The following is a 14,830-nucleotide window of genomic DNA, read 5'->3' on the forward strand; positions in this document are numbered from 1 at the left end:
AAGATTAAGTACATGTATTTTAATTATATCTCACCATCGACTCCCGTGAAATAACAAAATATGTGTACTCCAGCATAGAATTAGCAAGAAAAACTTTTTTTTTCCTCTCCTTTCTAAATAATTAAGATATAGTATATTAGTGTGAAATTAAACATAAGAATTAAAGATATATGATGCAAGATGGGTAGTGGGAGGAAAGAAAAAAGAGGAAAAGGAAAAGGAATGGAATTAGAAGGCATTACATCCGAACTTGGGAGTTTGGAAAGTTAAAAGGAGGTGTAATTAGGAGAATTGATAATGTTTGGAAGATAGACATAAATTATCGAATAAAATGTTTGACGAGTTTATGCAAATGGTTCTGGTGGATAGGATAGCGAACCTCAGCCCCATGACAGCCCCCATCGGTAAAACAGGTGAGAACTTGCACACCCTTCTCCTCCATCAGTCTGGCGAAGGCAATCTGATGATCCACAAGTGGGTCCCCGTGGCAGCCACTAACCAGAACCCGCCACGTAAGCTCTCTCACCCTGTCCAAAATGACAGCCCTGGCCCTGGGATTGCAGTACTCGTGATCACGGTCAGCCCCCACGGGCAGCGACAATTCCCACAGCAAATCACACACGTGCGGCGGCAAAACCGGGTCGTCCGCAAGCCTCACCTCGGAGGGCAGCCTCTTGGTTCCTCCGAAAAACGGCTGACTCAGTATGAGCCCTCGGATCTTAAGTGGGTCCAGGTGATGAACACGTAGAGCCGCGTGGTAGGCGATGTTGGCTCCGGCGCTGCTTCCCATGAGGTAGCAGTTGGAGAAGTCGGCGTGGTTTTTCAACCAGTGGTGTGAGTGGGAATTGAGTTTGAGCCAGTGCAGAGCCTCCACGGCGTCCTCGTATGCCGCGGGGAGCCTGTGCTCGGGGGCCAGCCGGTACTCCACGGAAACCACGATGGAGTTCACGTCGTTTGCCAGGTTGGCGCAGGCGTCTTGGAAGAAATCGGAGGCGGCGCTGAAGAGGACGAAGCCGCCTCCGTGGAAGTAAACGATGAGAGGGACTTTGGTGGAGTTGTGGAGTGCTTTGCGTGGGAGGAATATGCGGGCGAAGGTCTTGTTCGATTCGTTGATGGTGGCGTCTTCTGTGAGGACCGGGATGGGAAGGCTGGGATCGCCTCTGGCTGGGGTGCGTTTGTCTCCACGCACCCGAGTGATCGTGCCGTCCGGATTCAGCTCGATTTTTAGATGCTCCAACGGGTCAACGCCTTTCGACATACTGCTTCCTTCCCTTTGCTGCTTTCAACTTTCAACTTTCAACTTTCAACTAATCCCTATTCCATCGTTACGCCCGCCACTCATCAAAATAAAAAGGGACTACTTTCGAATCTCTTCAAATACCACCAATAATTAACTCTAGTACTCTACAAATACATACGACTATTTTACTTAATCTTATTATTGGCTTTTTTATAACTTAGGATAATTAAGTAATAATTTTCTGCATTACTTTAAAACAAAAATTATATTTTTAGCGAATGAGACAACAATTATTAAATAATACAAAGACACAATGATATAATCTTTAACAATTATACATACTACTAGAATAGTTTCAGTCTTGGATCGTATAACAGGAAGAAAATGAGTAATAACGTATATATCCGCAGAACCTTGCGACATAATAAAAAACTTGGGATGCGGTTGTCTTTGTCGTTAAAATAAAAAAGAAATTGAGGGGAAATGTTTGACATAATAAATGATTTGATTTATTAGTTTTAGCCTTGGGGCAGCATTATTAGATGCATGGATCATGAAATGATGAGAACATGATCTAAGTAAAGCGAAGCGAGAGAAAAGATGAGTAAGCTATCCATAAAGAGTTTGAAGTAAATGAAAGACTTGTTGAGACATGGAAGGATCACCGATGAAAATGCCATGTCGACCCCCTTGATAAAATTTGCCAACCACGTGAATACCCTTGGCATGGAGCAGTTTGACCAGGTCGCTATCACGGTCCACCAGTGGGTCCCCTTGGCACCCAAACACCGCAACCCTCCAGCCAAGTGCCCTAATCTCATCCAAAATCCTAGCATGACCACCACCCTGGAGCATTGGATTGGAATACTCGTGATCACGGTCAGCGCCAACGGGCAACGAAAGATTCCACATGAGATCAGTAATAGGCAAAGGTATAGTCTTATCCTCAGCAAGCCTCACCTCCGATGGGGTCCTCTGGGTCCCACCAAAAAAGGGTTGAATTAACACCACCCCTTTTATCTGGATCGGCTTGATGTGATCAACTTCGGCAGCTGCACGTAGAGCCGCGTTGTAGGCGATATTACCCCCGGCGCTCTCCCCCATGAGATAACATCGCGAGTAATCCGCGTGGCGCAACCACGGGTCGTCGGAGGTTTTGATCCAGTGCAGCACTTCGAGGGAGTCTTGGTAGGCCGCGGGGAGACGGTGCTCCGGGGCAAGGCGGTATTCGAGCGAAACGACGATGGATTGGGTTTGGTTGGCCATGTTGGCGCAGAAATCATGGAAGTAAGTGGAGTTGGCGTTGTAGAGGATAAAGCCCCCACCGTGGTAGAACACAATGAGCGGTAGTTTGGATTTGGTGTTGTGGGGTAGGTAGATCCGAGCCCATGTGTGCTTGGATTGGTTGACGCTGAGGTCTTTGGAGAGAGCGGGTGTCGGGAGGGTGGGATCCGGTGAGGGAGGGCTTTGCGGAGGAATGCTTAAGCGTGTCAGGGTGCCATCTGGGTTCAGGATGATGTTCAGAGCTTTGTAGGGATCCATAGTTGAGTTAGCAACATAGATGAGATATAAGGAGAATACACTAACCACTATGTGTAGCGACGACATGGCGAATCAAGTAATGACAGAAATGCACATACTTCCGGACCCTTTATCAACGATCAACTTAATTTATTAATTATTTATTGTACCATGTTTTGAATATCGATCTTATCAATAATAACAACTTTAACTGAGCTTAGTCATAAACATTGCCGATTTACTATACACTATTTATTATTTAGTGATAAAGGCAAATATAAAGGGAGATCAATCAGGCTATGCTGATGTGGCCAAAGAGTTATGGATAACAAGTTATAGATTGGCAAAGCAATGCCCATGTATCTAGGAAATTATCCGATGAAACCGCTGACCTAGCAGTTACAATGTTAATTCAACTGATCTCGACTTAGGTAAGAAGATATATAGGAATTAACCTTATAGAAAAAAGTTGACTTAATGCCGACTTGATCCTGCTAAGGATATTTGGTGCTAGAATAAGGACCTAGATCACTCTTATTCCTTAATATCGATTATGAGACTTTTTCGGTATGTCTAAAAATCTTACATTACTTAAAAATCGAGGTTAAAAATAGTTTATAAATACCTTCTCTTTTTAACGCATCGAGTTATCTTTTAAAAGACAAAATTGTAATGACTCAATGAGTGTCTAAAGCAGATAATACTTCAGATGCGATAACGGTGACTTTAACCATGATTACGAACTTACGATAATAACATTTATCAATGTTATTTTCCTCTTAATTATTCTTTAATCACTTTTTCTATCATGTCCCCATGACATTATTTTTGTTTCTCCACTCTATCCCATTTCACATGCCTCCAATGAAGAATAATCAATTTTTAATTATTTATTTTTAAGATCAGTGCCAGACTTCACAACTTTCAGAACATGACGAGTTAAAATAATCGAAGGAAACTGTGCCGATGCCCTCGGTGGGAGCAAAGAATACTTTCCTGACTAAGACGATTGAGAACATTTCTCAAAAAAAAAAAAAAAAAAAGACAATTGAGAACAGCTAGCAAGCTATGGGACGGTAAAGTAGAGCGTGATTCAAAAAGAGACTTTCTTATTTTTTATTAAAAAAATAAATATGTTTAATAATAACACGTGCTACATGTTACGATATATTTACTAAAATAACACATTTTACTATTCTAGAAACCTTTCCTCCCTCTCAAATTTGATTTCTATACGTAAAGTAATTTCATTGATTTAAATCGTGAAATGTGATTAAATAATTAGTAAATAAAATTATTATTTTATAATTAAATTTTTATTTTGTAAAATTATTGAGAATTACATTTTAAAAAAAAATATATTATGATTTACCAAGTTAAAAATACTTTTTTTAATTAATTTAATAAATATAGTGCTAATGACTAAGTAATTGGTGATGTATTTTTCACTAATTTAATAAATATTGTGTTGATGATTAAGTAATTGGTGATTAAATGGATAATTTTTTGATAATTAGCTCTATAATTAAAAGTATAAAATTAAAATTGTTTATGATTAGTTAATGTTAATTAAATTTGCAAATGATGAAACATTTTATTTGATTATTAAAATTTAAAATTAAAATTACATGTTAATAAAAATGATTAGTTATTGTACTATCCGTTCTGCGAAGCCGAGCTCCGAGCTCGGCATCACAGTACAAGATGAGGTCGGGCACGCGCTACGCGACGTCAGCTCGGCATTTAAGCAGATCATAACTGATCTCGAGGGATCTCGTTCAGACGAGATCCACTATCTAATCTTATCATATCTTATCTCAGGCCCAAGACCCAAAGCAACCCTAAATCACACCAAGGTACGTGCATTACATATACGAGATTCATACTCATACAAACCCTAACTTTAGCATCGGAGTCTCTTTTGCAGGTATCACCTCCATATTGGAGCATCAAGCGTACTAGTGAAGGAGGCTCACCGATGGCGGATCAGCTTTATAGCAGATTTCCGGTAAGAACAGTTATTATAATGATATCCTATTCTTTTATTATGTTTATAATTTTAACATGATTGTTCATCATCACCAACCACGTTGATTTTAAGATTTCAACATTAAATCATTTTAATATGTTTAAAAAGTACTAAAAATAGACAATATCTTAGATGTAGTAACCTTGCTGATAACAATGAACTCACTAAAGGAGAACTATTATATATCTAATAGGACAACCTAGGTGACAAATTTTATTTTTAATCTTTATAATTTCGTAAATTTTATTTTTAGTCCTTATAATAATATATGTCATAAATTAAAAGAAAAAAAATATGTGTATAAAAGTTAAGAAAAATATTTTGAACTATATATAATGACTTAAAAAGTAAAATTTATGAAATTATATGAAACAAAATAATAATTAAATCTAATTTAATTAATATAACTTCAACCACGTATAGTATTTATTTATTGAACAAACTCTCAGTTTTCTCTTTAAAGTATTACTTTTTATTTAATAATGTTTCAAATAAAAAATATATGAATAATCTTTAATATATTAGAAATCATAATAAATAAGTTTCTAAATCTTAAATTAATTATTCAATATTAATAAAGTATATCAACTTAAGAAGTAAATTAATGAATATTTAGTAATTGATGTTTTTTTCTATTAAAAAAATACTTGAGAATTTATTTATATATTTTAACTATTTAGGAATGATATGAAAAGAAGCAATGATTTTTGGAAATCTTAATTTTTATAACATTCCATCTGCACTTCCCATTTTTTATTTGTTTTTTTCCTCATATATAACTTATTATATTTGTATTTTTTTTATTTTTTCTCGCGTCATATAACTTATTATATCTATATTTTTATTTATTTATTTATTTTTATCATAAGAGTTTTTTTTATACACTTTATCATTAATTAGTGTCTAATAACATTTAGGATGTACAAATATATTTGTTGATGAGGATGTTTAAAGAAATTAAAGTTTGAGAGAATAATAGTTGAAAGTTGAAAGAGTGTTGATCTATTCTACATTAAGCATGTAACTTGTCATCAAACGTGATTAATTAGCTAGAAGATTTATTGTGTTTAAGAAGCGGTCATTGAGATCTGTAGTTGGTGGTAGACCTTTTTGGCCATGGAAGGATCTTGGATAAAAATCCCATGATAGCCTCCACGGAAGAACTGGCCCACCACATGCACACCTTTCTCCTCCACCAATTTGGTGAACCCCACTTGACGGTCCACCAGAAGGTCCCCATCGCACCCGAACACCACAACCCTCCATCCAAGCCCTCTAATCTGCTCCAAAGCCGGTGATCCACCGTGAACCGTTGGATTGGAAAACTCGTGATCACGGTTAGCGCCAATGGGCAGTGACAGCTTCCACGCAAGATCAGTGGCGAACAGAGGCAATTCCAAATTGTGGGCCAGCCTCAACTCCGAAGGGGTCCTCTTCACTCCACCAAAAAACGGGTGAATCAATATTAGCCCTTGGATCACCACCGGTTTTATTTGATCCACCTCCGCAGCCGCACGTAGACCCGCGTTGTAGGCAATATTTCCCCCAGCGCTCCATCCCATGAGGAAACATCGGGAATAGTCAACGTGCGACGTCACGAAGGCCTCGCTGGTGGTTGTGATCCAGTGCAATGCTTCCATGGCATCCTCGTACGCCGCCGGTAGCCGGTGCACCGGGGCGAGGCGGTAGTCTATTGAAACGACGACGGATTGCGTGTCGCTCGCCATTTGGAGGCAGAACTTGTGGTCGTCAGGTGAGGAGGGGCTGAAGGCAACGAATCCACCACCGTGGTAAAAAAATACGACGGGAAGCTTCAGCCGGGGATTATCCAGTGCTTCGCGGGACACGTAGACCCGGGCCGATGTGGATTTTGATTGGTTGATGGTGATGTCTTTAAAGATAGTAGGGCTTTGTGAGGTTTTTTCTTGGCGAGCAAGGGTGACGTGGATTTGCTTGTAAGTGTCCACCACCGATGAGTTTACAACAGAGAGAAAAAGGTAAAAGGAAAATGCAATTATTGTTACACCAAAATGTTCGGAACGTGGGAAAGCATAGCGTGACATGGCTAACCAGGATTTTTTTTTAAATATTTTTTATGGCTTAGAAACCTCAAACTCCTCTCCAGAGAAAATATGGGATGGTGTTGGTGTCTAAAATTGCATGTTTCTGTATTCGGCCTCAATGCAATTTAGAGGAACTAGCTCGTAGATAAGGGACAAGAAAAAATCTTAGTGAAGTGTGATTCAAGTGATAATTTCTAAATAAATGCTTGCTGTAAAACTATGTCTATGGTAAACTGGCTATTTTTGTTCCATTCTTTAGTGATTGTATGAAATAGGAATCAATGGGACGGCTAAAGTTATGCTACCGCTGGGACTCATGATGTATTTTAAAGATTTTTTTAGCAAGTGCTTGATGATTAATTCGTTCGAATTTAGCCATAATTTGACGTGGCGTTTCTTTCTTAGTTGATTCTGATTTTCTTTCCAAAAAACAAAATTAATTATATAATATTGGAAACAATAAACAGAATATTATTGTGAAATGTAAAATTAAACTAAAATTGTGAGAATATATACAAAATTCCCTTAGTCGCTTGTGACTTTTCTTTTATGAAAAAAAAAAAACTATGTATACATGCCTATTTTCGATTGAAAAGTAAGATTCTCGACAACAATAAACATAATATTAGTGTGAGAATGACTAATGGCAAATCACTTTTCCTTTTTCGGACACTTAAAAAAATAAAGATGGACACGGCTCGTTATTTGTCGCATCAATGCAATTAGCCCATAATTTGCGATTTTTATCCATAAAACTGAGGACTGAAGAAGCCCAAACATAAAAGCCCAAGAGCAAGGAATGGGCAAAGAGAAAGTTGAGCAGCACAACTGTCCAGAGACTTAATTAGTCATAGCAACATGGTGTTTATTTTTATACATACAAATTACAATCACAATAATAAGCCTAAAATTATGTATATACTATCTGTTTACAGTCGAATCAAGTTTTATGGGCTCTTTTTATTTAGACTAGCACGAAAAACGTTTCAATTTAGATATGTGATGTTTCTGAGTTTTAGTCTTGTAAAACGAGAAGAGGAGTAGTAGGAAGATTTAGTGATTACTTGTTTCTAAAGATTCTTCAATAATTAACAAGCAATAATTTCCAGACATATAAATGTAAAGATGAACAAAATGAATAATTATGATACTTGCAATACAAATCATGGTTCAACTTGCATAATGTTCCAGAGTTACAATATCAAAATAATATAACTACGTGATTAAAAGAAATAACTAAGAGAACTATGCTAATTCTACTCCTAAAAAGCAAAAGAAAAGTGGTCGAGAAATCGTACCCAAAGCTGTCTCGTACGCACAGTATGTCTTATACACAGGCTGCGGAGTGCATGTGAGGTATTGTGGGAATTAGATTTTCGACCTCTGTAAAGGTCCGTAATCGTTGTATTTATAGAGCAATCAAGAGCGGTTAATTCTGTGCATGTACGCCTCTAACTCATAACCGCTATCCACTATATTTGCTACATGGTCTTGAATTATAACTTCCTTTAACCGTTCTTCCCACCATGTTCTGAGAGAGTCTCAACTTTTCAACTATTCTTCGAGCAACACTTGCTTTTTCGAGTCCGAGTACTCCCACGTCCCACGTAAGATTAGTCACAAGTACTCAGCATGTGTTGATTTTACTTCTCGGGCAGCGCTATCAATCTTTTCGAGTCACATGATTTTCGAGTACGCCTAACACTATCTCAATTTTATTATCTGTGTTATGAAAATCAGACCTAATCAACCAGAATATCGATAAATCAATCATCTCCCCCCCTCCCCACAAATTATATAAATAAACAAATAAATCATACTTTTTTTCTTCCTCATATTTCCGCACACTTTCCTTCATTTGAGAGGAAGAAGTTTTTGTTCGAGTCTCATTATTAATTTCTCATGTTTGATCCTCTACTAATTAAATAATATCAATTTATTTGCTTTCACACACTTTCATTTCCTTTTCTTCTCTTTCTCTACACTTCTCACTTATTAAGGAGACTCTTAATGACATAGTAATGAATTTTACAAGTTGTTTATTTTAATTATTTCTTTCTTTCATTTTTTATTATTTTAATAATAAATCTATCCAAATCAATCTAAATATGATTAAATCAAATCAGTTCAAATTTTAATGACTGAAAAATAAAAATATCAAACAAATTTAAACTATAAAATTTGATTTAAATGAAAATATATCTCAAATTCAATCAATTAAATGTGATCTATGCCAACACCTACTCTCAGAATAAGTCCTTTTTTTCATGATCCAAAAATTTTACCTTTTTATTTCCTTTAATTTCCCTTCAAATGTATAATTCCATTTTTTTACAGCTTGAAAATATAATTCTAAATACATAAATTGGTTAATGCTATATATACTGGTTAATATTTATGTTGTCCTAATTCATACAAAACTAATTCAGAGTAAATAGCTGTTTTGTTCAAATTAGTTTGAATTAATTGTCCAAAAATAATAAAAAAACTATATTAATTTGGGAAAAATATATAAATCTCCTAGGAAATGGGTCACACAACGTTATATATGTTTACAAAATAGAAAAATAATGTTATTTTTATTTTACCTTTTGACAATAATTTGTACCATCAAGGAAATAAATAGGAAACTAAAAGAGAGATAAGAAATAAGATAAAAAAAATTAATGTAATAAAAATAGAATGATTTTTTTAATTATAATTATCCTAAGAATATAAAGTAAAAATAACATTTTTAAATTGAATATAATAAAGGTGATAACAATGCCTAACAACTTCACAGATATATTAAACATCCATCTCATTTTTGCAAACAATAAGATGTATTTTTATAAAGGAAAAATTGGTGGACACCAAATTCTAGTTAACAGTTGAAGAAGGATGCTGAAAAGAGAAAGATGCACAAGTATAAAAAGTGATATAATGCAATAAAGAGAGAGAAAAAAAAATTGGCATTGATGAAGTGTATGGTATGTGAATGTAACTCCATATCATGAGTCTGATAAATTTCAGTTACAGTAAGCATTTATCTTATTTTAAGTTTATCATGATGACTAGGTATTTTCAACCTGGACTTCATTGTTCTAAAATCACCATTGTTTCCCTCATATATGTCATCGTCAGTCTTGTAACTCAAACTTGGAGGAATATCTTTTTTTCGCTTCCCAATGCCACCTTTAAGCCACTCAATCACCTGTAACATGCTAGGCCTCTTCTCTGGGCTACTATCAATGCACCTCATAGCCACCATGATCACAGATTTCAATTGCTCCAAATCAAAATGCCCCTTCAATCTTGCATCAACAATATGATTGAAGTTACCCTTTTGGACATAAGGTGTGACCCACTGAATTATGTCCCTTTTGACTCCGCCAGGAAGTTTCTCAATTGGTTTCTTGGCACTCACAATCTCCAAAAGCAAAATCCCATAACTGTAAACATCACAGCTCCCAGAAACCTTCCCCCACATGGCGTACTCTGGCGCCAAATATCCAAGGGTGCCCTTAACCCTTGTCGTCAGATGGCTTACACCCTCTGGTAACAACTTAGCAAACCCAAAATCAGCAACCTTGGCTTCAAATTCAGCGTCTAAAAGAACATTGCTTGCCTTTATGTCTCTATGAATGATGTGAGGGTTTGCCTCATGGTGCAAATACCTTAACCAAACACAAACACAAACACCTCATATAAATGCCAAACTTTTATAATAGCTACTTTATATAGAGTCATATCTTAAAATGATTTCTGATTTATAATTTATGAGAGAGGTGAAAGGAGGACATACGCTAAGCCTTCAGCTGCTCCAATAGCTATGCTCATTCTTTTAGGCCAATCTAGCAAACAATCGGTGGCAAGTTGACCATGCAAATGGGTGAGCAAACTGTGATTAGGCATGTAATCATACACAATCAACCTTTCATCGCCTCCTGCATAGAATCCACGCAACCCCAACAAATTCTTGTGCCTCACCCTTCCTAGTACTTCCACTTCAACTGCAAACTCCATATCTGCCTTTGCAGTCATAGTCTTCAATCTCTTCACTGCGATCTGCAAGTTTCATTCATTCTCTACATATTAGTCCTGCATGCTTTTAATTTTTGTACAAGAAAAAGGCTTCATAGCTTTAATTAAGTTTATCAGAAACAAATTAAATATTATATATGAATATAATTGCCTCGACGCCTTTACTTGTTCGACCGCAATAAACACTTCCAAATCCACCCTCCCCAATCTTGTTATCTTGATGAAAATTGTTTGTTGCGCGAAGCAGTTCCTTCAACGTGTATATTTCCCATGGATAGTCCCTATTTTTCTTCTTCTTGTTGTCATTCCTACAACAAAACATAAATAAAGAAACTCCAGAGCTGGAATATGGACATATATATGTTGTATTCTGTAACAAATATCATCACGAATTTGTGGAGATAAAATGGATTAATTTGATGAAAGCATACTGTGTTTTGCTTTGCTCTTCTTCGGGAAGAAAACAACAGAAACATTTGAAGTGCATTTCTTTGTTGAATCTGAATTCCCTTCTGGAAAATAGATGAAGAAGTACATCCAAGAATTTTATTTATTTTTTTGATGATCGTCTAAGAAATTATTGAGGGAAGTGGGAAGGGAAAAAAATAATAAATCTGCAAGAAAAGACCATGATATATCGGCAAATGCAAAGAAACAACAAAAACTAAGAGACCTCTGTGGTCACGACAAAGGGCTGCCTTGGAAGTCAAGGACTTTGAAGGCAAGGCAATTAAGTGAGTATTATATGCCTCAAATGGGTATATGCCAGTGTTTACAAGCTTTTGTCAAGCACCATTTTCCATTGAAAATGTCACACAAATATTCCTAACCCTTTTATTCAAGACTTATATATTATTCTTACACTAGTTTTTTTACAACATTTTTTTTTATTTTTGTCTTTCTCTATTAATTATATCAACTATCTTACTTCAGACTCTTTCTTTTCTTCTTAATTCTCTTCTTCTTTCTATATTTTTTAATATAAATTTATGCATGTTCATATTTTTCGTTTGTTTAATTATCAATTGTCTTTTCAACTAAAATTTAGGATTTTTTTTTAATTTATAGGTTATTTAAATAAAATTTACGATGCTCACATATTTTGTTTAACCAATTGAACTATAACCATTGATGTATTATAATTTTATTATAAGCAATTTTATTTAAATGAATATTTTAAAAGCGAATCACGCATTTATTTAAACTTTTCAAAATAACCAAATGATAGCAAAATAAAAAAATATGATTAAAATCAGAATCATAGAGTCACTAAGTCAGGAGTTTTCGTTAAAGTAATTTATATGATTGTAAATAAACATAATATAATTTATCTTGTACTTTTGTTTTAAAATCTCAAAAGAATAATTACTAGATTATTTTGCATTAAAATTACTCTTTCGTTATAACAAGACTTAATATTATCACCGACAATCAATTATATCTTTTAAATTATTTTATTTTATTTTTATTTTATTAAATAAGTACTGACTTGATATTATTAAAAAATATAAAAAAATCTTACTCTTACAGTGTATATATATATCAAACGGACCTAAATTTCTCCTATATAAGTTGTATAAGAAATTCAAATTTTAATATAAGGACAGTAAAGCAATCATTGCTAATTCTTCTCTTTTTTATAATAATAGAACTAAAACTGGCCATGGAGGTGTACATAGAAAGCTAATGAATGAAACCTGTACAACGTTCGGCTACTAAGTAGTTGACAAAATGTCTTAATCAAAGACAGTTAGCTGTGGGTCGTTCATATTATTATTATGGAATTAAAAAATAATAGTCATGGGTAATTAATTAATTACTTATTCTTTTGGACAAGTTCTATGATAATTGGTGTCCAGTGAGACGTTTTCATGTAAGCAAGCAATACAATTTTCCCAATTAAGACTACTAAAAAAATGTAGAATTATTAGTTTTTAAAATATAGTTGTTGTCGTCTTCATTAGGTTTTTTTCTTTTTTGTTCATTATGTTAATTTACATTATCTATATAAAAATATAAAAGTGATTTCTTGTTTTGATTAACATAATTTTTAGATTATTTTTTTTTAAAATTTTTAAATAATAAAATTAAAATAACATTAAAAATTAACTATTTTTAAGAATTTAAGATCTTGAAGCTCAAAGATAAACATAAACATCAAATGATTTAATAAATATTGGAACACAAAGTGTCTCAATGCCACTAGTTGTTATAATAAACATTGTGTCACATAAAATATATATGTAATCTTTGTTTAACAAATTATTTAAATTAACAAAGAAAATACATCATGTAATCTGATTTGTATCGATAATAAATTATTAACAAAAGTAATTTTTCCTAACTAAAAGATAAACTACTCTGTAAATAAGCTATTTGTTATTTTTTTTAGAAAAAACCTTATTTTATATTAAAATTATTACAATAATAAAGTAATTACCAATTACATCAATATGCCCGTCACTTTTGGGTTCACTCTTTATATTATCAATAATAATAAATAAAATTTGATTTTAATACATTAGAAATTATCTTAAATGTTTTATATATTTAGTATAAAAAAATATTTTTAAAATTATAAAATAAATCACAATTAAATATTAATAAATAAAAAAATTTTAAGATCGAGGTACTTTATATCTCTAATAATTACATATAGACATATATTAGAAGTTAGGGATAATTATTCATAAAGGACATAATAATTTTTTTTATATAACTAAGACTAAGAGGTATAATAGTCTACTAAAAAATGGAGACAAAAAATAATTACATACATATCCCAGTATCCTTGTCATGTGATTTCAAAAAAAATTATTTTAGTCTTTATACTCAAGTTTTGTTAGGTAATTTATTAAATATTGTCACATAAAATTTATTTATTGATATCTCTATCAGTGAAAACATCATATTAAACTCTATTGATGATATATAATTATTTTAAATTTTCACTTTCAATTATATTATTGGTGTCTTTTATTTTGGTAAAGATAAGAAAACATTATAAAGATGGTCGCAATGAAGATTGAACCTAGGTCCTCATACTTCTAACTACCCCGACCCCTCCCCACCAAACCACTAGGCTAACCCTAATAGTTATATTAATAGTGTCTGAAATGACTAAAACAAGATTTTGAAAATTACAAGGATTAAAAATAACAATTTTAAATTTGAGAAATAATTTTTTTTTTACCTTAAATTTGAAGGTTTAAAACATATTTAAGATTATTAATTATTAACCAAATAAATAAATTTGTTTGATTCAAGTTGATTCGAATTTTAAGTGTATCTGAATCAATCAACATCAGATTTAATGTATTTGATTCAAATTCTATAAATAAATAAAAATCTAAATCAATTTAATTAATTTAATTCAAATTATTAATTAATCTGATCCGATGAATAACCCCAAGCATGTGATTCAATGGTAGGGGTTGATCCACGTTTAAATAAGATCATGAATGATACTCCATAGATGAAACAAAAAAAATCCGATCCGATGAACACGGTTGAATTTTATCCAACTGGCCCTAAATTCATTTCTATTCGAACAAAAAGAATATATATATATATATATATATATATATATATATATATATATATATATATATATATATTCTTTCTCATAAACTAATCTGTAATCGAACAAAAGAATGATTACTCATTACTTTAAAAATGATAATTATTTCTCACATATTTGATGACTCTATACTTTTCAGCCTTCTATTTTAAAAAATTCTCTTAAATCCAGTTTTACTATCGTGTTTAGCTTAATTAAAATTTGTTGACGTTCTCGATGCTTATTACGTACAGGCTTCTTGCGTATGTGCGTTTCCTCATTTTTGATTGCTTTCTTATGTCTATATCCTATTGGTTGCGAACATCATATGTTATCCTAATTATTATTGGCCAATCAAGGTAAGTAAGATGTCAATTTTTGACCAGTAAAATATA

General features: G+C 33.4%; 4 protein-coding genes across 4 annotated transcripts; all 4 read right to left on the reverse strand.

Annotated features, from left to right (window-relative positions):
• Positions 1-208: 208 nt before the first annotated feature.
• LOC109790393 (carboxylesterase 1) lies at positions 209-1,570 on the reverse strand. The gene has a single exon (XM_020349538.3). It carries the CDS (start codon positions 1,256-1,258, stop codon positions 320-322), a length of 939 nt encoding a protein of 312 aa, XP_020205127.1. The 5' UTR covers positions 1,259-1,570; the 3' UTR covers positions 209-319.
• A 156-nt stretch (positions 1,571-1,726) lies between these two features.
• LOC109790392 (carboxylesterase 1) lies at positions 1,727-2,918 on the reverse strand. The gene has a single exon (XM_020349537.3). The coding sequence runs from the start codon at positions 2,846-2,848 to the stop codon at positions 1,850-1,852; it is 999 nt and encodes a 332-aa protein (XP_020205126.1). The 5' UTR covers positions 2,849-2,918; the 3' UTR covers positions 1,727-1,849.
• A 929-nt stretch (positions 2,919-3,847) lies between these two features.
• LOC109790387 (carboxylesterase 1) lies at positions 3,848-6,970 on the reverse strand. The gene has a single exon (XM_020349533.3). The coding sequence runs from the start codon at positions 6,851-6,853 to the stop codon at positions 5,858-5,860; it is 996 nt and encodes a 331-aa protein (XP_020205122.1). The 5' UTR covers positions 6,854-6,970; the 3' UTR covers positions 3,848-5,857.
• Positions 6,971-9,789: 2,819 nt separating this feature from the next.
• On the reverse strand, positions 9,790-11,766 carry LOC109790386 (PTI1-like tyrosine-protein kinase At3g15890). Its single transcript, XM_029269659.2, has 5 exons — positions 11,550-11,766; positions 11,308-11,388; positions 11,028-11,184; positions 10,638-10,900; positions 9,790-10,509 (listed from the first exon to the last, which is right to left on the reverse strand). The coding sequence occupies exons 2-5, from the start codon at positions 11,361-11,363 to the stop codon at positions 9,879-9,881; spliced, it is 1,107 nt and encodes a 368-aa protein (XP_029125492.1). The 5' UTR covers positions 11,364-11,388; positions 11,550-11,766; the 3' UTR covers positions 9,790-9,878.
• Between the last annotated feature and the right edge of the window lie 3,064 nt (positions 11,767-14,830).

The sequence above is a fragment of the Cajanus cajan genome, chromosome 7, assembly GCF_000230855.2.
Source record: "Cajanus cajan strain Asha chromosome 7, NIPB_CcT2T_4, whole genome shotgun sequence".
NCBI classification, from domain to species: Eukaryota; Viridiplantae; Streptophyta; class Magnoliopsida; order Fabales; family Fabaceae; genus Cajanus; species Cajanus cajan.